The 27,871-nt window shown below is 37.8% G+C and overlaps 1 protein-coding gene across 2 annotated transcripts in view; it reads left to right on the top strand.

The window, feature by feature from the left end:
- Positions 1-1,415: 1,415 nt before the first annotated feature.
- MICU2 (mitochondrial calcium uptake 2) overlaps positions 1,416-27,871 on the top strand; it is a 134,499-nt gene continuing 108,043 nt past the window's right edge. For both annotated transcript variants that reach the window (XM_050971352.1, XM_030234538.2), the window contains exon 1: positions 1,416-1,643. In XM_050971352.1, the coding sequence (XP_050827309.1) occupies positions 1,443-1,643 (201 nt within the window). In that variant the 5' untranslated portion in view covers positions 1,416-1,442. The remainder of the gene's footprint in view (positions 1,644-27,871) is intronic.

Below are 27,871 nucleotides of genomic sequence, written 5' to 3'. Positions count from 1 at the left end.
TGAAGGCCCTCAACCAAAGACCAAAGTAATAGCAAATTGCATGCTGCTCTTCTCTCAGCAGTCTTTCTCCACATTCACATGGATTCACTAGGTGAACTACTCTCATAACACGGACACTGCCAACATACAAATGACATTTAACTTACTCTCTGCTTTACTTCATATGACCTTATCATTAATTCTCAGATGGCCCAATTTTTGAATGTGATCAACTAACTAATTTTTGAATGTAACCAACCAAGACCTACAAACCTTTGTTAAAACTATGGCAGAGAGAAAAAGAAAAGCACTCTCAAGCATTCATGGTGAGTAGTAGTCTTTTGGCACAAGTGTTACTGTCAACCAAGTCATTCTGTAACGCTTCTCAAGTAACACCTCTGCCACAACAATTTCTGTAAACTCATCTTCTGTCATCTGTATTTGACGAGAAACTCTACTCTGCCCTTGAGAAGGATATTCTAAACTTGCTTATGCTTTTGTTGTTTCTGATCTGGATCACACACTGAGCAACACACCCATACGGGCCATCAACGCCTAGAAAATCATCACCGCCGGGTCAGCCCTACTCGTGGAAGCTCACCTAACCTACCTTGCTCAGTACCCCGGGATTCCCGCAGTACCTCCAACCCCGCTCGTGACCCATTGCTCCTCATGCTCTCAGCAGTGGGGATCTGCTCTGGGAGAAGAGTCACATCAGGGAAGGAGGCGAAGCTGAGCTCTGTGACAGAAACATGGGGGTGGCCGGGGCACCCCTGGGGCGGCAGGACCGCTGCAAAAGCGTCTCCACTTTTCACTCCCTAACGCACAGGTCAGGCCTCCCCTGCCTTCTCTCCTGACATAATTCAGCACCTGGTCCCTGCCCTGGCCGCCTCCCCTCCCCACCAGGAACCCGCCTGGAAGGGGGCCCTGCCGCCTGCCCTCACCTGGGGGGCTCCCCGGCCCGGGACAGAGCGCACTCCGCCTGCGTTACAGAAACAGAGCATGAATTAGGTTGGAGAACACTTCTGAGATCATCGAATCCAACCTGTGGCCCAACACTGCCATGTCAACCAGCCCATGGCAGTAAGTGCCACGTCTAGTCTTTTCTTAAACACCACCACCACATCTCTGGGCAGCCCACTCCAACGCCTAATCACCCCTGCTGTGAAGAAATTCCTCCTAATGTCCAACCTAAACCTCCTCTGGCGCAGCTTGAGACCATATCCTCTCGTGCTGTCGTTTGCTGCCTGGGAAAAGAGCCAACCCCCGCCTGGCTACACCCTCCTTTCAGGTTACCTCTCTGCCAGCTCCGTCCCCTCCGGTTGTGCGGGTGGCGTCGCTCCCGCCGGCGGAGGGGGGTCCGCGCGCTCCCGGCGGGACCGGCCCGGAGCTGCCCCCGCCCCGCGGCCTCGGGCCCGGCACTGGGCATGCGCGGCGCGGCCGCCGCGGCGCTTTCCGGGAAGATGTCGGCGGCGTGGAGAGCGGCGGTGGCGGCGGCCGCCCGAGCCCCGCTGCGGGGGCGGCTGGCCGGGATGCGGTCCTCGCGCAGCCAGCGCCGCCCGTCCGCATGGGGGGCCGCCGCCGCCGCTGCTCTGGTCGGGGGAGGCTGCCTGGTGGCGTGTTACAGCGGGCGGCCGCGCGTGTTCCCGACGGTGCTGGCTCAGGTAAGGCAGCAGCATCCCCGCTCCCGGCGGCGGGCAGGGCTGGGCGGGCGCGCCGGGAGCCGGGGCGCGGGGGCGGCTGTCGGCGGCCCGCGGACGGGACGGAGTCCGCGGTGGTCAGACCCCGTCGTGAGGCGGGACTGAGGGCTCCCGCAGCCCTCCTGGCCGCGGTGGTGTGGCAGGCAATGCGCGTCCCCGGCCCCCTTGGCATCAGCAGCGTGTCGCTTAACGCGGAGCTGCCTCTCTCAGCGGCGGGGACTCCGCCGTTCTCCGCAGCGGGAGAAGGCAGGGTTTGCCTTAGCATGGGATGTTCATCCTCTCCCCTTGACAGCCCTGGTCGTGCTGAACGATGGACCTGTGTGCTTTGCACAGACCCACGGCCTGTAGTGAGCTCCGCGTTTTGCTGGTAACTTTCAGGGGAAACTTCCACGATGCCCGGTCTGTATGTCAGGTGCTGTTAGACAGTCATGCAAGTTTTTGTCTCTTAAAGAAATATACATACTGTTTCACGGAAGTAGTACTTTTGTAGTTGATACTTTGTCTGAAATGCATTACACAGACTTATTTCCTCTTACTATGTCCAAAATGTGTGCCCTGGATGCTAAAATGTGGTTTGCCTTGGAGCATCAGGACACTCTCAGAAGGGTGCTGAAGGACAGATCATTACTGTTTATAAAGTAATCATTGTACACGATTTCCCAACTTCATCCTTTTCATGGAGGCAGTGAGCTTTTTCCTGTTCTTCCTTAAGATAAGTTACTGTCAATTAGAGTTGGTTTGTTATTTCAAAGCTGGAAGACCTAAATGCTTTGTAGGCCAGAGGGTTTAGGTGCGATGGGTGAAGAGGTCAGTCTATGCTTGTAGTGCCATTCATCTACTTATATCTAAGAATTTTTGGAAGTATTCAACACTTTGTATGCTTTGATGTCTTATCTCTTAAGAGTGATTAAACAGGCTGAACTACAAACAGATAAATAGCAGCCTTTATTCTTGAGGACGATGTTTATTTCTGAGTCAAGAACAAATAATTACTTTTTAAATTCTTTTTTTTAATATTGTATCCTTAATTGTGGAAAATACTTAAGCTACATATTCTTAGAAAACACAATTTTTATTAGATAAGAATTTTTCTAAATAGATTATCAAGTAGTCCTAGTCCTTGGACCAGGACATGTTAAAACTTTGGACAGCAAATGTTAAAACTTTAATTTTCTATATCCATCTCCTAGGAAGGAAAGCATCCATTAGTCACCAGATATTCTACTGAAAATGTATTTCCTTGTTGTTCTTACATTTAGTTATGTGAGTTTTTTAAGCATCCTTGCATAATTTTTTAAAAATCCTGTCATTGAGACCAATTTAATTAATGCATGGAACTCTTGCTTAAGTAGATGTGTATGTAGGTATATATAAAAAGTGTTAGATGTGGGAAGTAATCACTTTTAAAAGGTGTTGAGTGAAGGGGTCTCAGTCTGGTTTTGATGTGTTCTTGTGGAGTAGCTTTCATGGGATGCATGGACAGTCCTATGAGTACACTTAATAATTCTCAAGAGGCAGTCCAAAAGTCTAGGACTTACTTAACTGATTTGGGTTTGGAGATGGTAAATTGGTGGATTCTTCAAATGCTTATTAGATTCAAACTTTTCAGTTTTCTCCTAGAATGATTATTGGAGAAGCTAATTCTCCATATGTGTTATACTCCATATTGCTGCAGGTAGTGTACTGAGCTTTTTAAAACTATCTAAGAAATTACCATGCAGAGCATAATGCTGCAAGTGGATTGTGAAGGCTGTGAGCAACAGTGATAGAGCCACGCTGCAAGTCTTTTAAGCAGTTTAGATGCTACTTGTGACTTCTGATTGATAGGAAATAATCCAAAGTGAAACAGTTTTGAAACAAGTAGTCACCTTTATTACATATTTTGAAGCCATCTTTTTCTCAGTTCAGAGATTGTGGAATCATGAGATATGAAAATTCTTTACACATTCTCATAGTGGATAACCTTATTTTCTGTTATTATTCCTTTTCATTGTAACTAATCTTAACCAGCCTTGCTTGAGCTTGTGCTGACAAATAATATTTGTTCCTGTTTGCTGACAAAAATATTTGTTCCTGTTGTAGTATGCTATCTAGTGGGAATGTTGGCAGCATGGTGTGTGAAATATTACAGGTTAAGGCAAGTATTTGAAATTAAACAGCATAATTTTCATTATCTTTGTTATAAAGGAATATGCCATGGAAATGTTTATACTTCTCTATCATCAACAAGGCTTACTGGTTGCTCTTGAGAATGCAGTGGGATTATGGTACAGTGCTTCCCAGTTTTCCTTGGCAATATAGTCTTGTCTGTTTAATTGCGGCAAAATAGATCATAATTATTTAAGATATTTGACAAAATAAAGCTGACAAAGTGACAAGGTATCTCCATGCTGTAAAGAACCAATACAATAAGATTTTATCCTTTTCAGCAGCATTACATTATGTTTAAAAAGTTCTGTCATTAAGACCAATGTCAGGTCTGTGTGTGACTGGTCTAAGCATAATTTGAGCCACTGAGTAATTTTCATTCTTGTCCTGTTACCATTAGAAACTTCTTTACACAAAGACTTCATTGGAAATACTTCCTGTCTGTTTAGGTTAAGTAGTTGAAGTTGATAACTCTATTTAGATTTTCAGGTTTTCTCACTAAAACTAATCTCTGTCAAAGTAGTCAGATGTTTTTCAGTTTTACCTTGTTCCAGGCAATTTCAGACATACAATTTCTAGTGAAGCTGGCAAACAGCATGCCAAAGGTATAAAATCTGTAAATTAGTACTTATTCTTTTTTTATTTCTTTTTTCTAAAGCTTTTGAATATCCTAAAATCAAAGACTGATACATTTGGCACCTAGTTTCTTAACTCTATTTTTAATTCCTGTCCTTTCTTCCTGCTGGAATGGGTTTATTCCTGCTCATATTGATTAGGGGCACTTCTGACTTCTGCTCAGATTAAATGAAATCCAGCCTAACACAGCATAACACTGTATGAGTCTTTGCAGAATCAAAAGTCTTTCAGGGTCAGATAATTCGTTTTCTTTTTTTGAGTTGTTTGGATAGTTTCTGTTTTATTTTGTAGTGGCGTGTCTCTGGTTACTGTATTTTAATAGAATTTTTTATTCTGACAATGACTTTTTAGTTTAGGGCTTTTTTTTTTAATTTTGGCCCAGGTTTTTTGTCAACAATTTCACTAACACTTACCTCTTCTTACAATGTACTTTAAGTGGTTAACATCCCAGTAATAAAATGTTCTATATTTAATGTAATAATACCTTAGATATAATCTTTCATCATTTATGAAGTTGTTTTCATTCTCTATATTCATTTGCTGACCTACTGTTTAGAAACATATAACTAATAATATGTTGGAGTAAGTCCTTAGTTTTGATTGTAAAACTCTACAAAGATTATTATAGCAAAATGGACACAATATTTTTGAAACTTTTTCTTTATAGATATCAGGTTTTGGTTCCATCTACACTTGTTATTTACCTGTGAAGCCACACTGACAATATCCAAACCAGATAATAGCCTTTGTTGCAAAAAAACTAGATCGATTTTCATTTTTTAATAAAATAGCTAATTAGCTGTTATCAAGAGGAGAAAAAAGAAGTAAGGGTGGGGGGTAAGGGCCTTTTTTCTACCAGTGTAACTCAGAATGGAGATTTCTGTTGAATTCACTAAAAGTGTTCCTTCTATTATCCTAACCAACGCAGCCAGGTCAAAAATATTCACACTGCTCTGCACACTGTATTGATATTATACAGGCTGCTTTTCCTTTTTAGTAGTGGAATTCAAATGGCACAGTGGTATATGGTTTGTAAACACGATCAGACTTGGGAGTATTGTCTCCTGTGCCTGTCTTCTCTCAGAGCATGCAGTTTGCAATACTAACATGGCCCACTTCAACTAAATTTGGAACCTTCCAATGGACTGCAGGTTCGATCTTGGGCGTGCACAAACTGCAAATGATAAGAAAATTCTGAGAAGCAGCAGGCTGCCAGAGGCAGTATATCCTGCCCCTGCTGAGTTTTTTATGGCCATGTTTAGCTCACTAGCTTCTGAAAGAATATAATTTGATTTGCCCTAGAAAAGTTGTGATTCCTGCAGCGTGTCACAATTTGCACTGAGTCTAAGTCACTGTTTTCCAAATGAGACTAACTAGAGTTGTACTAGCACATAAATGAAGCTTTATGTGTGCAAAGTCTTGTCTGCTGATAAACATTACCATGTTTCAGCACTCTGGTTTGTAGGGTTGTGGGAACATTAGCTGGTACTTAAATATTTCATACTGCTTACCTGAGGTAAAGAGGAAATCATAACTTACTGACAGAAATTTTTGGGGTCTCTTCTTGTTTATACTTTCTTTACATGGTCGTAGTCTAATTGGTTCTCTTTCTCTTAACTTTTCTGCTACTGCTGTCTTGCATCAGCAATCCTCTTCAATTATTCCAGAGCAGAGGAGACTCAATTTGTGTCTTGAAGGTCTTAAATATGTATGTTGTATTTGATCATACTGAAAATATTAAGATAGTGCTTATAGCAGTTAACAAACAATTTGTGATAATTTGTAAAATTGTTAAAGTGTCTGAAAATATAATTTTTTTAAATGCATTTATTGAAGCAATTGTGTTTTGGACTGCAATAATTTTAATATCTCAGTTTAAACTGCATTGCACGTTTTGTAATTTTTTGAGTGTCAATGAATCTTAAGAGCAGCAAAGATGGGCATGGTAACTTTGTATGTCACAATACCTGCGCACTACATGGGAGTGGTGACTCCCATGGCACACACATGGGAGTGACAACTTTTTATGTCACAATATGAAAACTATTATTCTGAGCAACCGAAAGTAGAAAACTTTGAGTGATTAAAACTGGAGCTTAGATTTGTTTACCAGGTCTATATGTGTACCCACCATGAAAATATATTTTGGAGCTATTGCCTTACACTTTTTAAGGAAATCAGAATACGGTAAAAGATTCTCCAAATACTAGCTCATTCAGGGGACACTCCCTTGGTTCTGCCACTGTGGAAAGGTGAAATAGTATATAAACAAATCCTAGGGCTATGCAGAACTCAGTTCCACAGCTCATAGGATAATCTAGGGAGAGTGCATATATTAAATATAATTTATCTTTTTCAGGGGTTTAGTAGAAATCTCTGGACTCCCTGACTTGGAAGTTGTTAAAAAAGATTTTAAAAGTTTTATAATCCTACCTGTGTTTTTTGGTAACACTTTGAGATGTGCGCTGTGTCTCCAAAGAGATTGAGTGCTGAAACATAGTTGGTTTAGGCAAATTCCTGTATTTTGTGCATGGTTTTTTTCTCAGGTAAAATTTCCAACCCAAATCAATAGAAAATTTTCAAAATAATGTCTGCTATAAGCATGTTACCTATCTGGTGTATATTTACTTGATCAGTAACTTCTGGCAAAAACGTTTAAATTACACGTGCTTCCAAAACAATTGTAATCAGTTGCAAGCAGGTCAAAACAGCATTTTACTTAAATCATCTGAATTATTTTCTACTGAGCAGTGGAAGGAAGAAGTGCATAGCTCTGGGTTTTTAATTGGTTTTTCACACATCCTTAGTAACCAGGATCACTTATTGACTTAAGTTATGCTTACACTGCTTATAGGCCACACTTTCTCATTTGCTATATTTAAGATTTTTAGTTTGGTTGGTTTGGGGTTTTTTTGTTTTGTTTTGTTTTGTAATACATGATGTTATTTAGGAAAGTGTGCATAATAAGTGCATGTGAAGGATTTTTGGCCAGATAAAAATATATGTGTGGTGTTTGAATTCAGTCACCAAATAGAAAAAAAGAGTGCATTTCTTATACATTAATAATGCTTCCTACAAAGTCACGCGTCAGTGCTTTGAATTGTGAGACACTGATGTATCATGTTAGAATGGGAGTTTTTGTGAGGGTATCTTTGCCTGGTTCATGCTGGGGAAAGAACATTGCTGTTAAGATGAGGTGTCTTGATAAATATAGAACCTGGGATAAAATTGCATAAGGATTTGTAATGATGTATAGAATCGCCTGGAGGGAGAAAAGTGGTTCTAAAATAAAACCAGAAGGGATATGTACAGTCTAATCTAAGAAACATACAAGAAGATTCCTGTGTTTACTCTGTCATCCAAAGAAAAAGGCTGCCTGCTTCTGTTGGAGCAAAAATCCCTGGACAGATTCTTTTCTCCTAAGTAATATTTTGAAATGTTTATCTTCAAGTCTTTATTCTATTAGAATTTAATTGAGAATGCAGAGGCCCATAGACGATTACTGGGGTGCTCACTAAGTAAAATTAAGCATGTATAAAATGAGTCTGCATCATAATTCTAACATGCTTTTGAAACTTAATGCCAATGTTTGTAATCCACATCAAGCAAGCTGCTCAGTGATGGCTCAGAGGCCTCAGAGAAGCCTCACCGTGGAATTCAGTTTGTGTGAACCTGATCACATGGTTGCATTAGTAATCCTTAAAATCTATGGAGTAAAACAATGCCATGTAAAAATAATGAAAATTACCATTACTTTTGTGGGTTGGAGCATCTTTAAGCAAAGATTATTTGGTTATTTATTTGGGTTTTTAAATCTCCTTCTTTACAACCTCCTTAAAGGAAGGGACAGCTTCCTCAAAATGTTGTCCTTCTGTCTTTTTGCATCTTTCCTTGCTGCTGGTTATTGTTGTCCTTGCTGTCTTACACTGTTCTGAGTGGCAGTACACAGCACACAGCCAGGCAGTGGTTCCCTGCACAGCCTCACATTTCTGTTCTGCTTGTAGCGTGGTTGGAAAGGTCTTCTTACTGCATCTTCAGGTTGTGTTCTTGAACCATCTACAAGATGGTGCCTTTAAATCTTCCTGGTGAAGGTTGTGCAAGACTTGCAGCCTGTGGAGGAGGCCCCAGTTGGATTCAAGGTGCTTTGAACCCCTGGTGTTCCTTTCCAGCAGTGCCTGCCCAGCACTGGAGGGACTCCTTATTCAGCTGTGGCAAGCTGCAGGCAGTGCTCTGGCTGGCATGTGGTAACATCCATCCCTCTACCAGCTTCATGGTTTATTTTCCACTGTATCTTTACTGCTATATTTACTATCTCAATAAGTATTACTAAAGAAAAAGTTGTCATAGATCATGACAAGGCAGTCAACTCAGTAAGCAGATGCATTCAATACTGCCTGTTACTGAACAGGAAATGGGAAGTCATTTTTTTATTAAATTATTCACATACCTGTAGTCTATGGCTATGAAAGAGACAGTTAACCATAATTTATGCATGTGCCTTCTAACTCAGGTATTTAATGTGAATATATTCTTATTAATTTTTCCCTCCACTGTGCTTCTTGAAGTAGGTGAAGTACTACAATTGTTTTGGTTCTGAGTTTAAATGACTTGTAACATTCTTGACTCCAAATTCCTCTTCAATGAATGAGTTTTGGGTACTAGTCTCAAAATATTCTGAAAATAGTGTGTGCTCAAAAACTTTTTCGAGCATTGATAAATATGCAGTTAGATTGCTAGCTCAGCCTATCCCAATCTTTTTTTCTTTTCCTTAAATATGCTTTGGCAACCTTAGCTACCTCTTGTTTTATTCTGTATTTCACTGTGTTATGGAAATACTGTATGTATCAGGTATCAATCAAGTAGTCTAAATCAAGAACTGGGATATTAAATATATCACAAGCATCATTCTCAGCATTAGTGACATAACTTTGTCATGTTATGTGCCTAAAATAGAATGTGATATAGAGAGTGTGGAATCTCTAGGACCACGATGTTATAATTAATTATACCCTTAAATATTACTTATGTATGTGCATTTGTTTTACAATTTTAAATATACTGTATTCTTTTCATTTTTTTTAATGTGAAATATTTCTATACTTAAGTTTCTGGCTTTGAAAATATTTACATTTATTCTCTTTGTGCACAGAGACTGTTTGTGCAGATGTCTTCATTGATACTAAAGCAACATGATGTAAAATGTAATCTTAGAGGTCAAGGTTAAAATTTAATTATCTATCTTTCATCTGATCTGTCACCTTTTCCTTGAATTCACTTTTGCTGTATGACTTCAGTGATTAAATAAAATCTAACATTCCTTCTAGGCACTTTGATACATGTGGACAGGTGGGGTGAGTTAAGCTGCATGGTTTTGTGCTTTTAGCTAATGTAGTAAAAGGTTAGTGCTTGAGAATTTTTGGCTGTTTATGTTAATGGACAAACATAAACAGATAAGAAAATAGCTTGCCTGAAAGCAAAAAAATATATTGATTAAAAAGAATTGCACAAAATAATATTCTGATTTTGAACAAAGAACCTCAAGAATAAACTAGCATTTATTTACTGGTGATACAAGACTTTTTCTCCAGTAAATACAGTAGATGGTTTCAACATAGATACTACAAAGTTTCTCTTTTATTTCTTAGATGGAAGCTCTGTTTGCCTTTTTTTTTTTTTTTTTGCGAGAAACTTTGAATTTATTGATAATTGCCCTTTTTTTTTTTTTCTTTTAGTAAAAAGTGCTCTGTTCTGTGCAAGCAGTAGCAACTGTTTTCCCATTGCTGCTGTTTTGTACTGTTTTCCAAATGCATTTGCTGGGTTCGCATGAGAGCTCTGTATTGCACTTACTTGTAGACTTTTGTGTAACATTGTGGCTGACTGAATATGGTTATTCCTAGCAAGTGGCTCAGCATTTTGGAAACGTAATTTAGCCAGAAAGAACAAATAACTCAGAATCTAGTTTAAATAATCATCCAAAATAAATGACAGATGGAACTATGTGAAATGCTCGTTCAGAATGTGTAGTAGGCTATAGCTCCTTATTGCTACTCACTGAGCTTTTTATTACACATACAGCTGAAAGACAAGAGAAGGGAGTCTCGTCAGCTTCAAACACCAGACATCATTTCAAGTAATTCCTCAAGGTTTGTGTCCCCTTCAGGGTAGGAGAAATTTCAAGGATGACTGTCTCACACTTGTGTAGTCTGTGAAAAGCATTTATGGCAGATGCACCTAGTAAATATTATAGGTACTGATACTTTCCCTGCTCCTTTGCCACATCATCAGAGAAACTCCTTCATCCCTCTCCAAAAACTGCACCAGCTCTAACACAGATAGGAAAGTTACGTGAAATGAAGAAAATTGGTGTTTCCAAATACTTTTTTTTAAATCTTTCTTTTTTTTTTAAGTAGGCGTTTTCTTTGATAATGCCTTTTATTGGCAATACTACCATATTACAATAATCTATTAAGAAATAATGCTGTAATATTAAAACAACATATACTGAGCTGTGTATAAAGCTATGTACATATCTATATGTAATCTAAATTTATACTTTGTATATATTAGTAAGGATATGTATGCATATGTATAAAATATACTTAAAATACACACTGTGTGACTACAATAACAAAAAATAAACATAAGAATGTGCTAATGGAGAAATGATGGGATTTATTTTGAAAGTTTCTAGTCTAAATGGCCATATTTGCTCAGCATTTAAAGGACAAAATCTGCCTGAAGTTCTATCAAAAGCTTCTTTAGGTGACCCTGTAAGAGGCAAAGGTCTGTGTGCTGCCAGGTCAGGCTGGGCTTTGAACTTGACTGCATGGGCTTGATGATGTGAGATCTTGCCAAGGAGAAAAGCACGAAGTTGTGTCATGTTGTATTGCACACTGTGGTGAAATGGACTTTGTAATTACATTTTATGATCTCACAAATTTGCCAAAATGAACTTTATTTTTCAGTTGAGAAAAGTCTTAATAGTTACGTATTGACCACATTATCTGACAATCTGCTTCTCCTTTTATAAAACTTTGAAAATTAGAAGATAACAAACCTTAATAGCATAGCTGACAGAATAATTGGTTTGGAAATATAGTACAGCTTCTGTACCAGTCCTCTCTAGGCTTGTTTTTGAAGCAACTGTGGACTTGTCTAGTAATTTGGTGTTTTTAATGGCAATGCAAAATCAAAATTATACTTGGCATGGAGACTAAGAAAGTCCTCTTTACTTTATAGCCTTATATTGTTTAAATGCATAGAGACAGTGGCCTAAGTAGCCCAGGATTGTCACAATGAAATGTTTTCCCTTGCTCATTGCGCTCTAATGACTTTTCCTCAGGTTATAGTTAAATCTGATGGATTAAACATCTGGCACCTTTTTTACTGAAAAATACACTTGATGGTCTTAGGCATCAGGGAATACAGTGGTATCACTGCTGTCTTTGGGAATAAGCGAACAATTATAGGCTTCTGCTGAAGATGGGAAACAGCAGGAATAAACATTGTAATCTCCAAAAGATGAAAAGCACAATACGCAATATGCATCAATTTAAAACCAGCATTTCCCAGATCAATTTAGATTATTTTGTCCACTGTTAAGTATTAATATTTAATCTGTACTGTTTAATACAGAACAAATGAGGAGATTTGATGCTTGACTTAGTTGTTCATCTTACAGAATCACAGAATAAGCTCACTTGAAAGGGACTCTGAAGGATCATCAAATCCAGCTCCTGGGCCTGCACAGGACCATCCCCAAGAGTCACACCATGTGCCTGAAAGTACGGTCCAAATACTTCTTGAACTCATTCAGGCTTGGTGCTGTGGTTCTTAGATGTTTTTCATGAGATCCATCTCCACTTAAGAGAAGCTTTTCTACTTTTTGTTGTCATGGTTTATCCCCGTTGGCAATTACGCATCTCAGAGCCTCTCATTCCCTCTTTCCTTCAGGGAGAGAGTCAGAAGAGTAAAGAGGAGAGAACTTTTAGGTTAGAATACAGACAGTGCAATGTGTAGATGCTGTTTCTGCACTTTGACTTGTTTTGTCTACTATTATCTTCTTCTAACCCTCCACCAGACTATCTGCAGTGCATGCTGCTATTTTTTCTTTACTTAAGTGAGAACTATTTGAGCTCTGTGAACTCTTTTTTATTTGAACTGGATGTAGCCAGACATTCCCATATGGAAACTTCTCAACAAAATCTTAAAATATGTTTGGATTAATTTATAATAGGGAAACATGCTCTATTTTGACATACACAGTTAAAATGTGTATTGTAATTTGCCATTGCAAATAAATCAACTTCTGTATTATATCAGAGCTGGAGTTTGTTTTTATAGCTTTGTTGTTATTGTATGTGTGTGTTACTGTTGCACTATTTCTCCTTCTGGGAAAAAACCTGATTGTTAATTTTTTCACATAGAGCTGTAGTTAGCACTTCTGTAAAAAAAATTGTGCTTATCTTTTTGAGCTCTTGCCAGGAAATTTCTTGAATAAGAGTACTAAAGATCTAAAAAGTCATAAGTAGCAGCGTTTAGGCTGTGACCTATGGAAAGGACTCATTGTGGACAACAAAAATGGCAAAAGCTAAAGAAAGTATTCTGTTTCTGAATTTAAAAAGAAAAATCCATCAAAACTTTAGATTTTAATTTAGCTGAAGAACCATCATGAATGATAGACAGTGTAAAGGGTATAAAATTGCTTTTCCTAGAACACAGTATTTTTTCTGAATTTACCAATTGTATGTAATGTTCTTACTCAGTCTTCCAGAAAACTACATTGGGAAATTGTTGATATACTTTTTTCCTAACTGCTGTTAAATTTGGAAAACTAGCAGTGTCATATTGCCAAATGGTGTTGCATTGTTATTCTTTACTTTTAAGATTTGTGTTCTCTTCAGCCTCAAAAATGAAAAAAAAATAAAGAAAAATCTAAATATTTAGGTGCACCAGAAGTGTTGGATGTGTTAATTGAGCAGACATGATGTAGCAATAAATCCTGTATCATTTATACTAACAGCCCTATCAAAAGTAATGCACTTGCAGTGATAATACACTGTTTGTTTACTGAATATTTTTCATGGGTGCCTCACTTTATTATCTGCAGTGCTGAGACCCTTGACAGTACTGATGCTTGAAATGACAGCAGTGCAATCAAGATGCATTGTCAGAAATCATGGAATCGTAGTCAGATTTCTTGTTGTAAAACTTTTAAAGGACTATATGGTGTTCCAGTACAGATGGATTTTTCCTTGCAGTGTACGCTTATTCTCTCTGGCCACTGGTAGGAGGTACCACTTCCAGGATCAAAGGGTTCTGGTACTGACAGCAAACAAAGAGTGATTATCCTCGGAGTCATCACATGGCTGAGTCCTTTGTGGGTAGGATTTGTGAGACTGTAGTTGTGGAAGTAATGGGCATCTTTATTCCTTCTTCATCCCCTGTAACAGCCTGTGGGTTAGGTCACCCTCCATAACTTCCAGGAGCAGTAGACTCCATGTGAGAGGCTGCTCTGCCAGCAGGAAGCAAGACTGCTTCCATTGCTGAAGCAAATGGGCTCTTCTGGGCTTGGCTTTGAATGCAGAGTTAGAAGGTGATGAGTAATGGAAAGCAGACACAGTGGCTCTGGGCCAGGCTGCATGGGGATTAAATTCTGGATGTGGTATTAATAGGATGGAATGAGACTCTTCCATACGGTTCAGTAGTGTGTGTGTGTGTGTGTGTGTGTGTGTGTGGGGCTGCGTATCACCTCGATGAATTCATGTTACATACATCTGGTTCTGGCCATTGGAAATGTCCAGCTGATCTGACTAGACCACTGTAAGTGGATTTAGAAGTTGCTTGCAGTTCTTCTAAGTGTATAAAACTTCATGCATACAGTGTTCCCTGCCATTCTGGAGGTCATGACCGAGCTGTTACCCTGCTGTGTCGTACCTGGAGATTGTAAGTTTAATCACTGTGTGCTCGTGGGCTGTTTGTGGCCCATTGAGTGTCCCTGTGGGTGTTCGGTGAAACAAAGTTGGACCCAACATCCTTTATTTGAGCAGCTTCTGTAACTGGGAAGATTGCACAAACTTTTGGTCGCCACACCAAGCAGTAGAACATGTATTTTCTGTTGGTAAACTTTGAATAGGCAGATAATGAGTTTCTGATGGGGATGAGGTTATGTTGACATAGCCATGAGACAATAAATGATGCACTTTTTATTGTGGATAGGGTGTTGGTCCTTCAGGCCATAATTTGCAAAGAGCAGAAACCATTAATAGTTTTCATAAGAATTTGAAGGTAACGCAGCAACACTATGCATAGCATGCCTATGCATCAGTTGAATATTTTATACTGAGATATTTTGCTGAAATATTTTTCCTGTTTGAAACTTCTCCTATAGGCAATTCATAAAAGCAGTTGTTCTGCTTTTGCAGCAGAAATTTATTTTATTCCTTTATAATACTGGTCCTGCAATATTCCTATTTAATATAATACTTTTATAGTAGACAAAGCAGGGAATGAGAAAATTGGTTTTTTCTTGTCCAGGGGCTTCTCTACTGTATTTTTGGAACCTATGTATCCATAAGGCACTGAGGAAAGCACCCTGTGTTATTGCAGTTGTCTCAAAAAACATTGTTTTATGCAATAAATGCATAAAATAGCATAATTCATTTTGTTCTTCATAAAAATAGGTATCCATGCCATGGGCAGGGACACCTCTTGCTTGACCAGGTTGCTCAAGGCCTTGTCCAACCTGCCCTTGAGCACTACCAGGGATGGGGCATCCACTACTTCTCTGGGCAACCAGTTCCAGTATCTCACCACCCTCACATTAAAGAATTTCTTCCTAATATCCAGCCTAAATTTCCTCTCAGTCTGTGCCCATTACTCCTTGTGCTGTCATGGCAGTTCCTGAGAGGGAATCCCTCTCCAACTTCCCTGTGTGCCCCCTTCAGACCCTGGAAGGTTGCTACGAGATCTCCTCACAACCTTCTCTTCTGTGGGCTCAGCAGCCCCAACTTTCTCAGCCTGTCTCCATAGGGCAGGTGCTCCAGTCTCCTGTCAACTGCATGGCCTCTTCTGGACTTACTCCATCAATTCCATGTCCTTCTTATGCTGGGGACACCAGAACTGTGCTGGTCTCACCAGAGCAGAGCAGAGGGGCAGACTCCCCTCCCTTGTCCTTCTGGCTATGCTGCTTTGGATGCCAGATGCAGTTGGCTTCTTGGGATGCACACTGGCAGCTCATGTTGAGTTTTTCATCAACTATACCTCAAGTCCTTCTCCACAGGGCTGTTTTTAATTATGCCTTTTAACACTCCATTGATAGTTTGCTGGTATTTATGAGGAAACTAAATGGAAGTATTGGTGTATAAATACACTTTACATCAGTGTCTAGACTTCAGAGTCAAGTGTGGGAAGAGCCTTGATGAGTTCTTTGGTGGCATTTGTTGCATCAAAAGGGGAGAAACTTCACTGAAGTGCCAAGGTGCACTTCTTAAATGTGAAAAAAAAGTCTGTAGTAATGGAAGAAAGTGTGTAAAAATTTACAACTGCTGTAATCCTATAGAATTCTTAGCTGGCTATCCATTTAATATCCTGCTCCTTTTCTAATAATATGGGTTTGCTCCATGTGACTTATTTTCTTGATTTGCTGAGGGCTTGTGACCTTCAGAGAGAACGGGGAAGAGGATCACTTCCCACACAGAAGCAGCTTGAGAAGATCTTAAGTTTGAAAAAAAAAAGTGAGAGGGAATTTTTGTTACATGGAAATAGTTTAGATATATAAACTTAGATTGTCTTTATGTCAGTTGGTTTTGTAGTGTCTTGTATGTTGAAGTAATTGTTAATAATGGGGTTCTCATGTTCCGCAGCAAAACATGATACCTGAGCTATGAATCTATGAATTGAGATTTTGCTCTCAGAATAAAAGCTCCCCCTTGTAGTTTTTTTTTTTGCGGTGGTGTGGGAGTGTAGTCTTGCAATTCAGTTTTTTCCTAATTCTTCTCCTTATTAGCATAGGAATGAACTACTGTGTTCATAATGCCAGGCTTGGCATGGAGTTTTAGTGGCCTTGTTAAAAGCAACAAGGCTGCACCTCAGCATAATGATAACTGGGCATCTGCATTTCTGTACAGAAAGCCTCAGACTCTTCTGTAGTAGTAAGTTTGCTGCAGAATGGGCAGGAGTTTTTTTTCAGCTAGTTTTTTTCCCATTGAAAAAAAACAGGTAGTTGTAGTCTACAAAGTAGGAATACGGTTGTTTTGACAATATTAACAAGATTTCCACTGCATACAACAGGAATTGAGAGGAGAAGTAATTTTTCAGAATATTGAGAGTCTGAAAGTTGGGATATTAACTATTTAGTCTCAAATCCATGATCTAGATACAACAAAACATAAAATTCAGTCTGCATCTTTCAGATCAGATAAGCATGTTATCAACCAACTTACTGTGTACTTATTTATTTTTAAAAAGAAAAAAAAAGCACTTTCTGGAGAGTTGCCTATTTTTTCCCCAAGTAAAAATATTTAGGTTATTGTGGCACTGTTATTCTGGGATAGAAATATGGTTCTTTGGGGGCCAGAGTAAAAGAGAGACACAGAATTTCAAAGGTACACTATTTCTCCAGGTTTAGGTACAACTGAGTACAGCAATACCCACAACTGAAGAAAAAACAAATCAGTTTTGAAAGGAAATGTATCATTATCTTTTCTCTCTCCCCTGTTTACTAAGAACTTCTTGAGAAGAACTATTTTTTTCCTGAGATGGTCAAAATAAGTATTTTTGGGTCAGAAAGAATTGTTTTTAGGGATATTTAGAGGATTCTTGTGCAGATAACTTGATATTCAAAGTACAGGTAATTCAGTGTAACTCATGTAAGCATCTGTGTGAACTGTATTGTTAGTTTAATTTGCTATTTTTAAAACAGTATTAGATTAGCATTGGGAGGATAGCACAATAATTTACCAAGTGCTAAATGGGCTTAAAATCCTCCCTAATGGTATAGCCTAAAGTATGCATCTCAGTTGTGTTTAAGATACTAAAGTAAAGATAAAGAGGAGGAGGAAAGGCATATCTCTGGTGTCAGAGAGGCATGTGGTAAGCTGTTGTATAAATGGAGGGTAAAGGATCTGCTTGGATTCCAGCCAGTGATGCTGGACACCAGCATTCTGCTGAGGCACATTCCAGGGCATTGAGAGCAGTCCCTGAGTGTGCTTTCCCCATGGTCCACTCTGCCAGGGTCCAGGCACTCAGCGGAGGTAACTTCAGTACCAGTGCAGCTTGTTGGTAGTCACTTCTTCACTTCAGGGCAGTGTTTGTCTTCCAGCTTGGAAATGGCTGGAGAGCTCCATTTGAGTCTTCTGTGCAGGCACCATTTTTCATGTTGCTGTTGCTTTGAATGGGGTGTTGGATGTTGTCTCTGCTCCCAGTTTCTGGCTCTAAGCAAGTCATCTTAAGATGGCTTTTCAGTTCATGTTTTGAAAGCGCTGTTAGGGTTAGATGCAAAATTAAGTTGTGATGGGATTATCTTTTAACCTTTCTGTCATGTTACCAACTTACTCTGATACATGTATGATGCCTTTTTCTGAACACAAAGAGGAAGAACAGAAGGAAAAAGGCATTATCCATCTGTGCAAGGCACCTGTATATTTTAACAAGTAATGAAGCACCACAGTAAAACTCACACCCTAATGGTGTCCACAATGGGAGTTTGCATCCTCCAACCTTTGAGACATACCATTCCCATTTTATCCACCAACCTAGTTTTCCACCTTTTCCCATTTTCTTGGCCAGTTAAAAGCAAGATGAATTGGCCAAAAAACTTTGTGTTATGTCTCCTAAAGTATAAACTTTAAAAACACTGAGAAATTTTTGCAGAGCTGGCCTCTGTGTCCTTCCTATGCTCTTATCTCCCAAGACAAGCATACACCATTTTGTGAAGTTAATTCCTCCAAGGTTGTCTTTCACTATGGGGATTATTTGGCCATTTGTTTTATGGAATGATCAGAGAGAGCCTGAAAGTATAGACTTTGTATGTTTGTGTGAAACCTCTTTATAAAAAAGGTATGTTATGAAAGCATCTTACTAAATGTAACATTTATAATGTTATTGGTTTTCATTTCAACTTTTCATGCTCACAGCTATGATTACTTTTCATTGTTATGGAAAAGTTCTTTTGTAACAATACCTTTCAGATAAATATTTTATGTCAAGCTGGGTTGAGATTATCAAAATATATCATTATGCCCAAGGTAACTGTGACCTACACTTTGTTGAGGTGACATGCCTTGAAAATATAAAATGACCTGCATTTCCAGCATGAGTATTTATATTCAGTTTTTAAAAGCTTAGTGACCAAAATCTATTTTAAAAATAACTTGTTTTTCTGATATGTTGATAGCAATTAATCCGTATTCAAAGATGCACTCTAATAAGTTAAGCTTCTTAAATTAAACTGGTCTGCCTTTCACCTCTCCTGCCTTCTTACAAAATCTTCCTACTTTGAGTGCTACACAATATTGTTTATAATTGTGGATGCAAAGAGCTAGAAATACTGGACAGTGGAAAGTATAAAGGAAGGGATGGCGCTTTCCTTCTCTAGCACTGGGAGCATAGTACACTGATGTCTGGCCTCCTCCACTCCCACAGCCTTTCTTAAAAAGAAGCCAAGGTTCAAAAAACTTGTGTTTAATTTGATGCTGTCATTTAACATTCTCTGTGGTTCTGGAACAAAGCTATTTGTGCATGGGACCTAAATAGTCATTCACAGCTGCTGCCAGCTTATACCCTGGTGATCTTTATAGCTCCTCATCCTCACACTGGAAAGACTTCTTTTAGATAGAATATTTGAAGAGCACTGTGTTTCTTGGTTAGAGCCCTTGTCCAACCCTGTTCATGTTTCACACATTTAGGAGAATTGGCATTAAGACCATCTGTGTTAAATATAGGGAGGCATAAGTACTTGAGAAGACAAAGAGTCTTTAGGAACAATTAGATGTAATTGAGCAATAGTGTGAAAAGCTATCAAATAGTCCTTAGAATATATAGTCTCTTGTGCCAACAGGACAGTGGTGCTTCATTTTTGGCAAATTTCTCTGATTTTAAAAAGAAGCATTTCTTTCAATCATTGTGATTGAACTGCTTTGTCTAAGCTGTGTAGCTGTCCTATTTTAGTAAATTTTACTGAGATTTCCCAAGCATTAAGTGTGTTGGGTGTCTAAAGAGAAATTAATATGAAGCTGAACCAAAGGCAGTAGCGTTTACATTAAAACAAAAAAATTGTAACACTGAGAAATAGCTTATCATCTCTTTCTCAACTCTGTTATCTGTTCATTCAAAATCCTATCAAGATGAAGATAAGAAAATTAATATCCACATCTTATGTTGATGCTGTTGTGTAGAGTAGCATGGGAAACTGGCCCACTGGTACTTCTGACCCACTGCTGGACAACCTTCTCAGGCACATGGTGTGACTCCTGGGGATGGTACTGTGCAGGTCCACAAGCTGGAGATGGTGACTCTTGAGGGTCCCTTCCAACTGAGCTTATTCTGGGATTGTGTCTTCCCAGGTAAGAATTTTCTGATTCTTTCTTCAGTTTGCTTTTATGTCACCTTCCTCTTGCTTCTAAAGGGTAATCTCAGCCACCTTATTCCCACTTTGAAATTCCAGTTTCTCTTGGTGCATTTTGAATTGCACAAGCATCTGTTTGAGGAAGAATAGAGATCTGTATCCTGCTTTGAAACTTAAAAATATCTGTGAAAACTGAGTTAGAGACAATGGAATAATTTTCTTTCTGCAGTAAGTAGTATATCTTAAAGAGCCAAAATATATGCGTCAAGGTGTCCATACATAACTAATTAAAGCAATCAACTTTTTAAAAATTCTTCCACCTAATTTGTACAGATACCTACCAGAATGTAGCATTATGTGATTTACATAGTAAAATATTCAGATCCCTAAGCTGCAAATTTCTTTTATGTTACAATGAATAGTGAGCACATATGTCTTAGCAGATAGGTGCAAAATATTAAATTTAAGTAATGAAAAGATGCACAAAACATCATTTGGAAAGGAATGTTATTTTTTAACACTGTAAGTAGTTACATACATTCTGTTTAGTTGCCTTCTGTAACTCATTAGGACTTTTAAGCTACTGAGTTTAAAGATAACTTGTACTTTCCTCAGTAGAAGTTTTAATAACTAGCTGGAAGCCATTTTCTTTCAAGGAATTAATATTTTGACACAACATTAGCTATGGGGGTAATTAACAGGTTTAGAATAATTAATAAAATTTCAAGGACTGTAAGTTGTGTTCCCTAATATCAACGGTTAAGGCTTCTTTAAAGGTTTTCTCTGATTAAAATGCTAAATTGATTTTATTTTATGAACAGGATATGGAAAAAAATGGCTGTAATTTCTTTGTAGGCGCCATTAGACTTGACTCTTCATTGAAATCAATCCTGGATTAACTAAGCAGACACACTAGACACTCAAAAAAATCTCATTTGGTATTGCTTATTTTAAAACCTCGGAAATTTCATTTTATTTTTATTAGATTTGCCTGCTTTTATAAGAAATAAATATTTTATAATGTGTACTGGTGGAGAGAAGAGGAAGGAGAGAGAGATGGACTTTTGAGTTCAGTTTTGTGCCAAAACCAGTTCCTCAAATGTGGAAAAAAGCTCTTTAACTGAGTCCCAACATATTTCATGATTGCCTCTTTGTTGGCACACTTCATTGATGTTCCAGTTGATCTAAGTTGATAACATTGATATCTGAGAAAAACTAGAAGCACAACACATATTATAAGAATGCTCGTTGTACCGAACTTGTTGTTTGGTATTCCTCCTAAATTCATTATTGTTTTTAGGAAGTTCCCTTCAGGTCTTCCAAATCATTATTAGAAATGGACATTGCTAGCTGATGTGGGAGTGGCATCCCAAAGCTTCTGATCTTTGAAGTGGAAAAAATAATAGCTTAGAAAAACTTGATTGAAGGTTACTTGAAGAAAAATTGAAGAAAAATTGATTTAATATGTGGTTGCTAAATTGACATGTGACCTATGAAATTAAGAGATGTCAGACAGCAACACTACAGTGAAAGAACTAGGCAATGCTTTATTTAAATAATGCTTTCAGATGCTATCATACAGATTGTAATCAAAATGACTATTTTACCTAAAGCCCAGGTAGAAACCATAAGAATCTGTATTTTATCAGTAAATTGCTCTGGTTCTTGCTCAGCCCAGCTAATTACCTTCCTTTCTATACTTTCTTCTAATCAGAGAGGAAACAAAACTATGACCCAGTGATGGCCAACATTGTGTAGTAGGAGCAGTCCCACACTGGTGTTTGACCAGAGAAGTAAATTTTGTGCTACATATCTGAACACGTTGCTTTGGTTATGAGGTGTAAATAACATTGGGTATGGAAGGGCCTTTGTTTGGGACCCCTCTTTCCAGCCCTAAAGATGTATTGATCATTTGAAGTTGCTTCATTTGTAAAATGTTTTTAGTTTCTATGTATAAATGTATTAAATTACAAGGTTTTTTTTTTTTATCTTTTAAATATTGTCTTGCTTCTAAAAAAAGGGTGAGTTTTTACTATATCAAGAGTGTTTTTACTATAGGAATAAAATGAAACTTCTTGCTTTTCTTGAATTACTGCATTCATATGTGTCCGTACTTGATGCCTGCATCTTAAATAGGATAAGGCTTGATGATGACTAACATTTTATTAGCATTGTTATGTGATGTGATGGCATGTAGCCGTTATGAGAGAAGATACTGTTCTCTGACATGCTAATCCTGTGTTATGCTGGGCCATTCACAGACCATTCACATAGTCTTCCTTACTTATCATTAATCTTCTGTGTCAGATCTTCTGCCTGTGATCATTCTTTACTTTAAATCCATATTTAAATATACAGAATGTGGAATTTGTGAGTAATGTGATGCCCAGGAAGGATTAACACAACAGTTTTGGTTCTTCTTGATCTGGGTTTTCATCTTAGTAATTGATTCACTTTTTAGACCTGACTGTCAAATTCTGTTTCCTAGTTTTTCACATGAATTCACTAATAATTTCAGACTTTCCTGACATCACCTCTAAAATTATGCACCAAAGTGTAGTTGTTCTTACCAGGTTTGTGTGTATTTAAAAATTCTCAAACCTATGTTGTTTTTACAATCATTTGTTCTCTTCACTCTCCTAGCAACAGTCAGTGAATTTAACTGGAATTTGTATAGTGCTTTGTAATAAATATCTGTCCTCTTACTGTGTTAGAAGACAAGAAACTATTTTCTTTGTAATAATTCTTTTATGAAAAGATGAGTTTTCATTGTAGCACATGGCTCTTTCAGTACCTTTCAATAACTGTGTAGATTGTTTTCTTAAGCAGTTAGCAACTTACGTAATTTAAATAAAAGATTAACGTATAGGTGCTTTTATTTTAACTGTGAGTAAAATTACGGTGCTTTTAACCGGTCTGTCAGAAAGATGGCCAAAATGGTGTGGCATGTCATTCCAGAAAACAAGCAGAAACATTGATCTGTCATGTTGTGTTGTGTGTGCTTGGGGAACAAAGATCTTGGGCAAGATCTTTCTTATGATGAGCATAGAAAATTAAAGGGGGGTTGTACTTGTGTTCTGGAATTTGAGTGGAGGATGTGTTAGTGTTTGTGTGATGTGTCAGTTGGGTTTCTTCTACTTTGTTTTTTTTAATGTAGTGCCTTTTCTTTGTTTTTCTCTTAGGAAGCAGTTCTAGTCATTCATATCTTTTCTTATTGACAAGAAAGACCTACATTTGATAAGTAAATGTAAAAGTTAGATGTGGAGATTTCAGATTGCTTGTTACCAAAGGCATATTTAATTTAACTAGCAATATTGTTAGGTATTTATAAATTTAGCAGATGTAATATTATACATAGATAATTAAAATACAAATATTTCCTTTTGTATAAATGTAGAAACTGTTATTGTTAAGGTACCAATGGTAAGTATCCTTGATTACTAAGTTTAAATAAAGCTGTGGAGCAGACCGAAAAGTAAGTGGTATGGATAGTAAAATAATAGCAGACTTAAGGTCTGTAATTCTTTCATGGATTAGATACATGATATTTTGCTGGCATTAAGTTCAAAAACCCGTTCCTTTACTATTTGTAATTTGACTTCAGTCACGCATAGACTTGCTGACAGCTATTTACTAAAGTCTGCCTTTGCAAGAGACTGGTACCTTGCTGTGTAGGAATAAAGATATCAACATACCAGCTGCAAGAACTATTTTTCAGATGTATTAATATATAAGCAGTAGAAAATGTGAAAGACTTGCACTTTGAGCTGAAGTGTGCAAATGTACTTAATTTCTTGTAGTTATCTGGCTGCCTGCTGATGCTGTTTTCATTAGAATTGTAATTTTTCCTTGTATATCATTATTACATATCAGTATTCAAATGACTTTTTTCAGGTTATCTGTATTAGAAAATAGTCCTGCTTAACAGTCCCCTGTTGTGTGTTAAACTTTCTTGTCAGTAACTTGAAAAGAAACATTCTACAGTTCTGTCGTTCTTGGAGGTCTTCTTCCGCATAACAAACGATAGATAGAACAAGGGGAAATAGCCTCAAGTTGCAGCAAGAGAAGTTCAGGTTTTATATCAGGACAGATTTGTTCACTGAAAGATTGGTTAAGCATGGGAGAGGCTGTCCAGGAAAGTAGTGATGTCACTGTCTCTGGAAGTGTTCAAAGAACAAGTAGAAGTGGCACTTCATTAAATGTTTAGTTTAGTGGGCATAGTGGCATTTCATGAAAGATTGGACTTGATGGTCTTGGAGGTCTTGACCAACCAATGATTCTATGATTCTATTTTGTGATCATGTGTAATTTGTTTTTCCATGTGCTTTCTTTTTCACTTACATGAAATTTTATCCTGCAGTCATTTATACCTTTTGATCAGATTTGGTTTTGGCCATACCAAATAATTTTGAATTATTACTGAGCCTTTTGACTTTTTTTAAAATAAACTGGCTTTCTAGACTTCAGATATGCTGAATCACACTAGTTCTAGGAGCTCTGCTGGCAAAATCTCTAATATGGAAAATGCTTTATTTTCACTCTTGCTTGCAATTGTTTTAACTAGTTATTTAGTTCTGTTAGGATCATCCCTTTCATCTTGTGTTAGCACAGTTTGTTAGGGAGGTTTCTTACCTTACGTTAGATAGCTTGTCCAAACTTCTTGAAAATTGAGATATGTCCTGATACTGAAATCACACACAGCTGCTTATCAGTTCTTCAGCAGCCACTAGTAGCAATGACTTCCCACTGCAAAAGCTGCTGGGTGTTCCCATTTATTTATCCATGTGCTTAGTCTTGCTGGTTTAAATTGTTTTCTTTGGTGTAGGCCTGGCTTACCTATACCAAACTAACCTTGCTGCTCTCAGGAAGCTAATTTTTTTATTTAAATGGTAGGCTGTTTGAGTATCATTGCAGTCTTACAGAGCACTTTTAGGAAATAAATTTCACACCACAGTCATTAGATCAACTGTTCAATGTTTTACTTTGTCTGGAAACTATGGGTGAATACTGTCTGATCTTGATAACTTGTTAATGGTTTTATCTAGATTAACTTATGCTGATTGCATAAAAGGCTGTCTCTTTTAGCCCTCCGGAGGAAGACTGTTGTGGCAAATTCCATCTGCTCTTCTATGGTGAGCATCAGGGAGGAAAAAAATCAACTCTTTTTTTTTTAGGTTTTTGTTTCACTTCTCCTTTCATGTTTCTATTTCATATTTGCCTTACTGATTCTTTCTTATCTTTGTGCTTGTTCTTGAAGCAGTTGCTTTTAATGTGAATTGAGAAAGTTATTAGAAAGTTGGTTTTAAAGCTTATTTTGCTTTCCTTTTTTACAATTTCTAGTTAACCAGTTTATGTCTAGGGCAAATCCTGTTCTCATTGTTAAGGAGCAACATCCTTTTTAAAAAGACACTTTTCTACGTAAAATAACATTCTGCAATGTTGGTTTTAATCAAGCTGGTTTTTCCAGGGCTTTTTTTGTTATTCTTACTTGTTTGTTTTTAATAAGTGGTGTATGTTTAACCATATTGGTGGTTTTGATGGATGATCCCTCTCATGTGCATGTATTTACTCTTTGAGGCACTTCTTTTAAACTCTTCATTTTTATGTAGCCTCTTCATTTTTATGTAGCTTACTTTGGTGAAATTTAACTTTATAACAAATTTTATTCCAAAGAGGTTTAATATGAGTGTATTACAGTTATGATTAGTGGCTCTTTGATTCAGGATGTAAGTGGCATTGTGAATTGTGTGTTCCTGCATCAAAAGAGGTTTCTAATTTTTATGACTGCTTACAGAAGGAATAATTTGGCTGTCTAAAATGGGTTGTATCAGTAGTATATTGAAGGAAGAAAAAGGCATTTGGCCTTGGCATTTCTTAGATATATGTAGTCAAAGATACTTCCAGTCTTAGACTCCCAAGTACAAGAAAAGTATTGACAAACTGGTCTGAGTTCAGTAGAAAGCCATCAAGCTGGTTGGGGGCTGAAACACTTGCTGAGTGAAGAAAGACTGAGGTGTCTGCGCTTGTTAAACCTGGAGAAGTTTCAAGAGGGCCAAATAGCATCCTTCCAATGTCCAGGAGAAGGTCATCAAGAAGATGATCAGATCCTTCACAGTGGTGAATAGTGGAGATGATAAGACACAATGGGTATGAATTGAAATAAAAAGGATCTAAATGGATTTAAAAAGAAGTTTGGTGGAGGTGCACAGTAGGATTTCATGGCTCTTGAATTAATGTTGAATTTTTGGCCTCTTTAACTTAGAACTGATTGACATGGTAATTCTAACATTCTTTTAACACTGTATTTCCTAAATTAAAGGAACGGGTACTGGGGAAAGTTAGGAGTGTTTTGGGCTGTTGCTGTTCCAATTAGATGGTATTTGCATTCCACAGAAGTTGAGTAAGAATGTTGTTCATGAACAGTCTAATAGTGTTGTTGGACTGTATCTGGCTCTGTGGTTTTTGGGTTTGGTTTTTGCAACTTACCTGTCTTGATTGAAAAGAATAGCCTTTAGGATTATGGAATGCACAGGTAGTCATTATTTCAGTCTTAATGGTCCAGCTATTCACAAAACAGATTTATAAAGAGCACTATGAATACAGACATGAAAACAATTTAACAGAAAATATGTATATGTAAAAACAGTTCCTTTTAGGCACTTCCAGACTTGCAAAAGCGTAAGCACAACTGGAGAGGTGGAAAATATCATTAAATCTCAGTAAGTAGCTTGGAGACGTCAAATACACAGAGGCCCTACCTTTATCTGTTGTGGAAAATCACATAATATTTAGTCCTTTATTTAATATAGAAACTTTATTCTGACTATTAGTGAAACTTGTTGTTGTCTGGAATGTCTTAACTTGTAGAAGTCGTATTATTTCCTCTGTTGTCCTCAAACATATTTTTTTTCAGTTGGAGTCCAGTACTGTATGATTGAGCCTCGTGAGGAAGCTTTCTTAACCTGTGATGATAGTTGTACAAGATTATAGCCTTCATTTACTGAATTTGGAATTAAAAAGATGGGTTTCACTGTTACTCTTGCTTGCCTTACGAAAAGTATATCACCTGATATTCTCTGTAAGACATTTTTAAAATTAATTTTAAGAAAGTGACTCATGTAGCTCAAGGTTCTATAGTTTGTGCTCTGCTAAATCTGCTAACTGCTCCCTCATATTTCTCATTTCATGGTTGCGAAGTGATTCTTTCCTCAGAAAAACATAAGAACAGCCATCCAGGTTCAGCCAAGGAAGAACTGAGAAACTGGACAAATGTACGTGGCACTTTTTGTAAATTTGCCAACCTCAAATGTGCTGGCCATTTGAGGTTGGACAGCCTAAGGAGGAACTGTCTTTTACTCAGGATTTATTGGCTTTCAGGTTTTTGTTTGTCTTTTTTGTTTTTTTCCTTTTCAGTGAACATTTCCAGATTTCACTTGAACGCAAAAGATTTTAGTGCCTGTAGCATAGAATGCCAGCATCTAACAGCTGATCATGCCATGAACCATCTCCTTTTGGTTTTGAGTATTTGGTGTCCAAGACAGCTGTCTCTTTTTTATGTTTCACGTAGCTAGAAATGAACTGTAATGTTTTATCAAAGTCTGTTATGTGCGGTTGAATACAGTGCAAAATATCTCAAGTGCATAATTAACAGGTATAAAGTTAAATTAAAAGCTTCTTTTTAGCAAGAATGTTCTGTTTCATAATGAATCCTATTTGTAATAAATAATGAAATTATCAATACAGAAATCTTCCAGAAATCTAGCACATCTGATTCCAGAAATATGCAGCAGGAGATGCTTATGCAGCATTCCTTTCTGCTTGTGAATATACTTGTTCCATCTAG

Source organism: Serinus canaria, chromosome 1 (genome assembly GCF_022539315.1).
Source record: "Serinus canaria isolate serCan28SL12 chromosome 1, serCan2020, whole genome shotgun sequence".
NCBI classification, from domain to species: domain Eukaryota; kingdom Metazoa; phylum Chordata; class Aves; order Passeriformes; family Fringillidae; genus Serinus; species Serinus canaria.
This window is presented reverse-complemented; position numbering and strand designations above follow the sequence as displayed.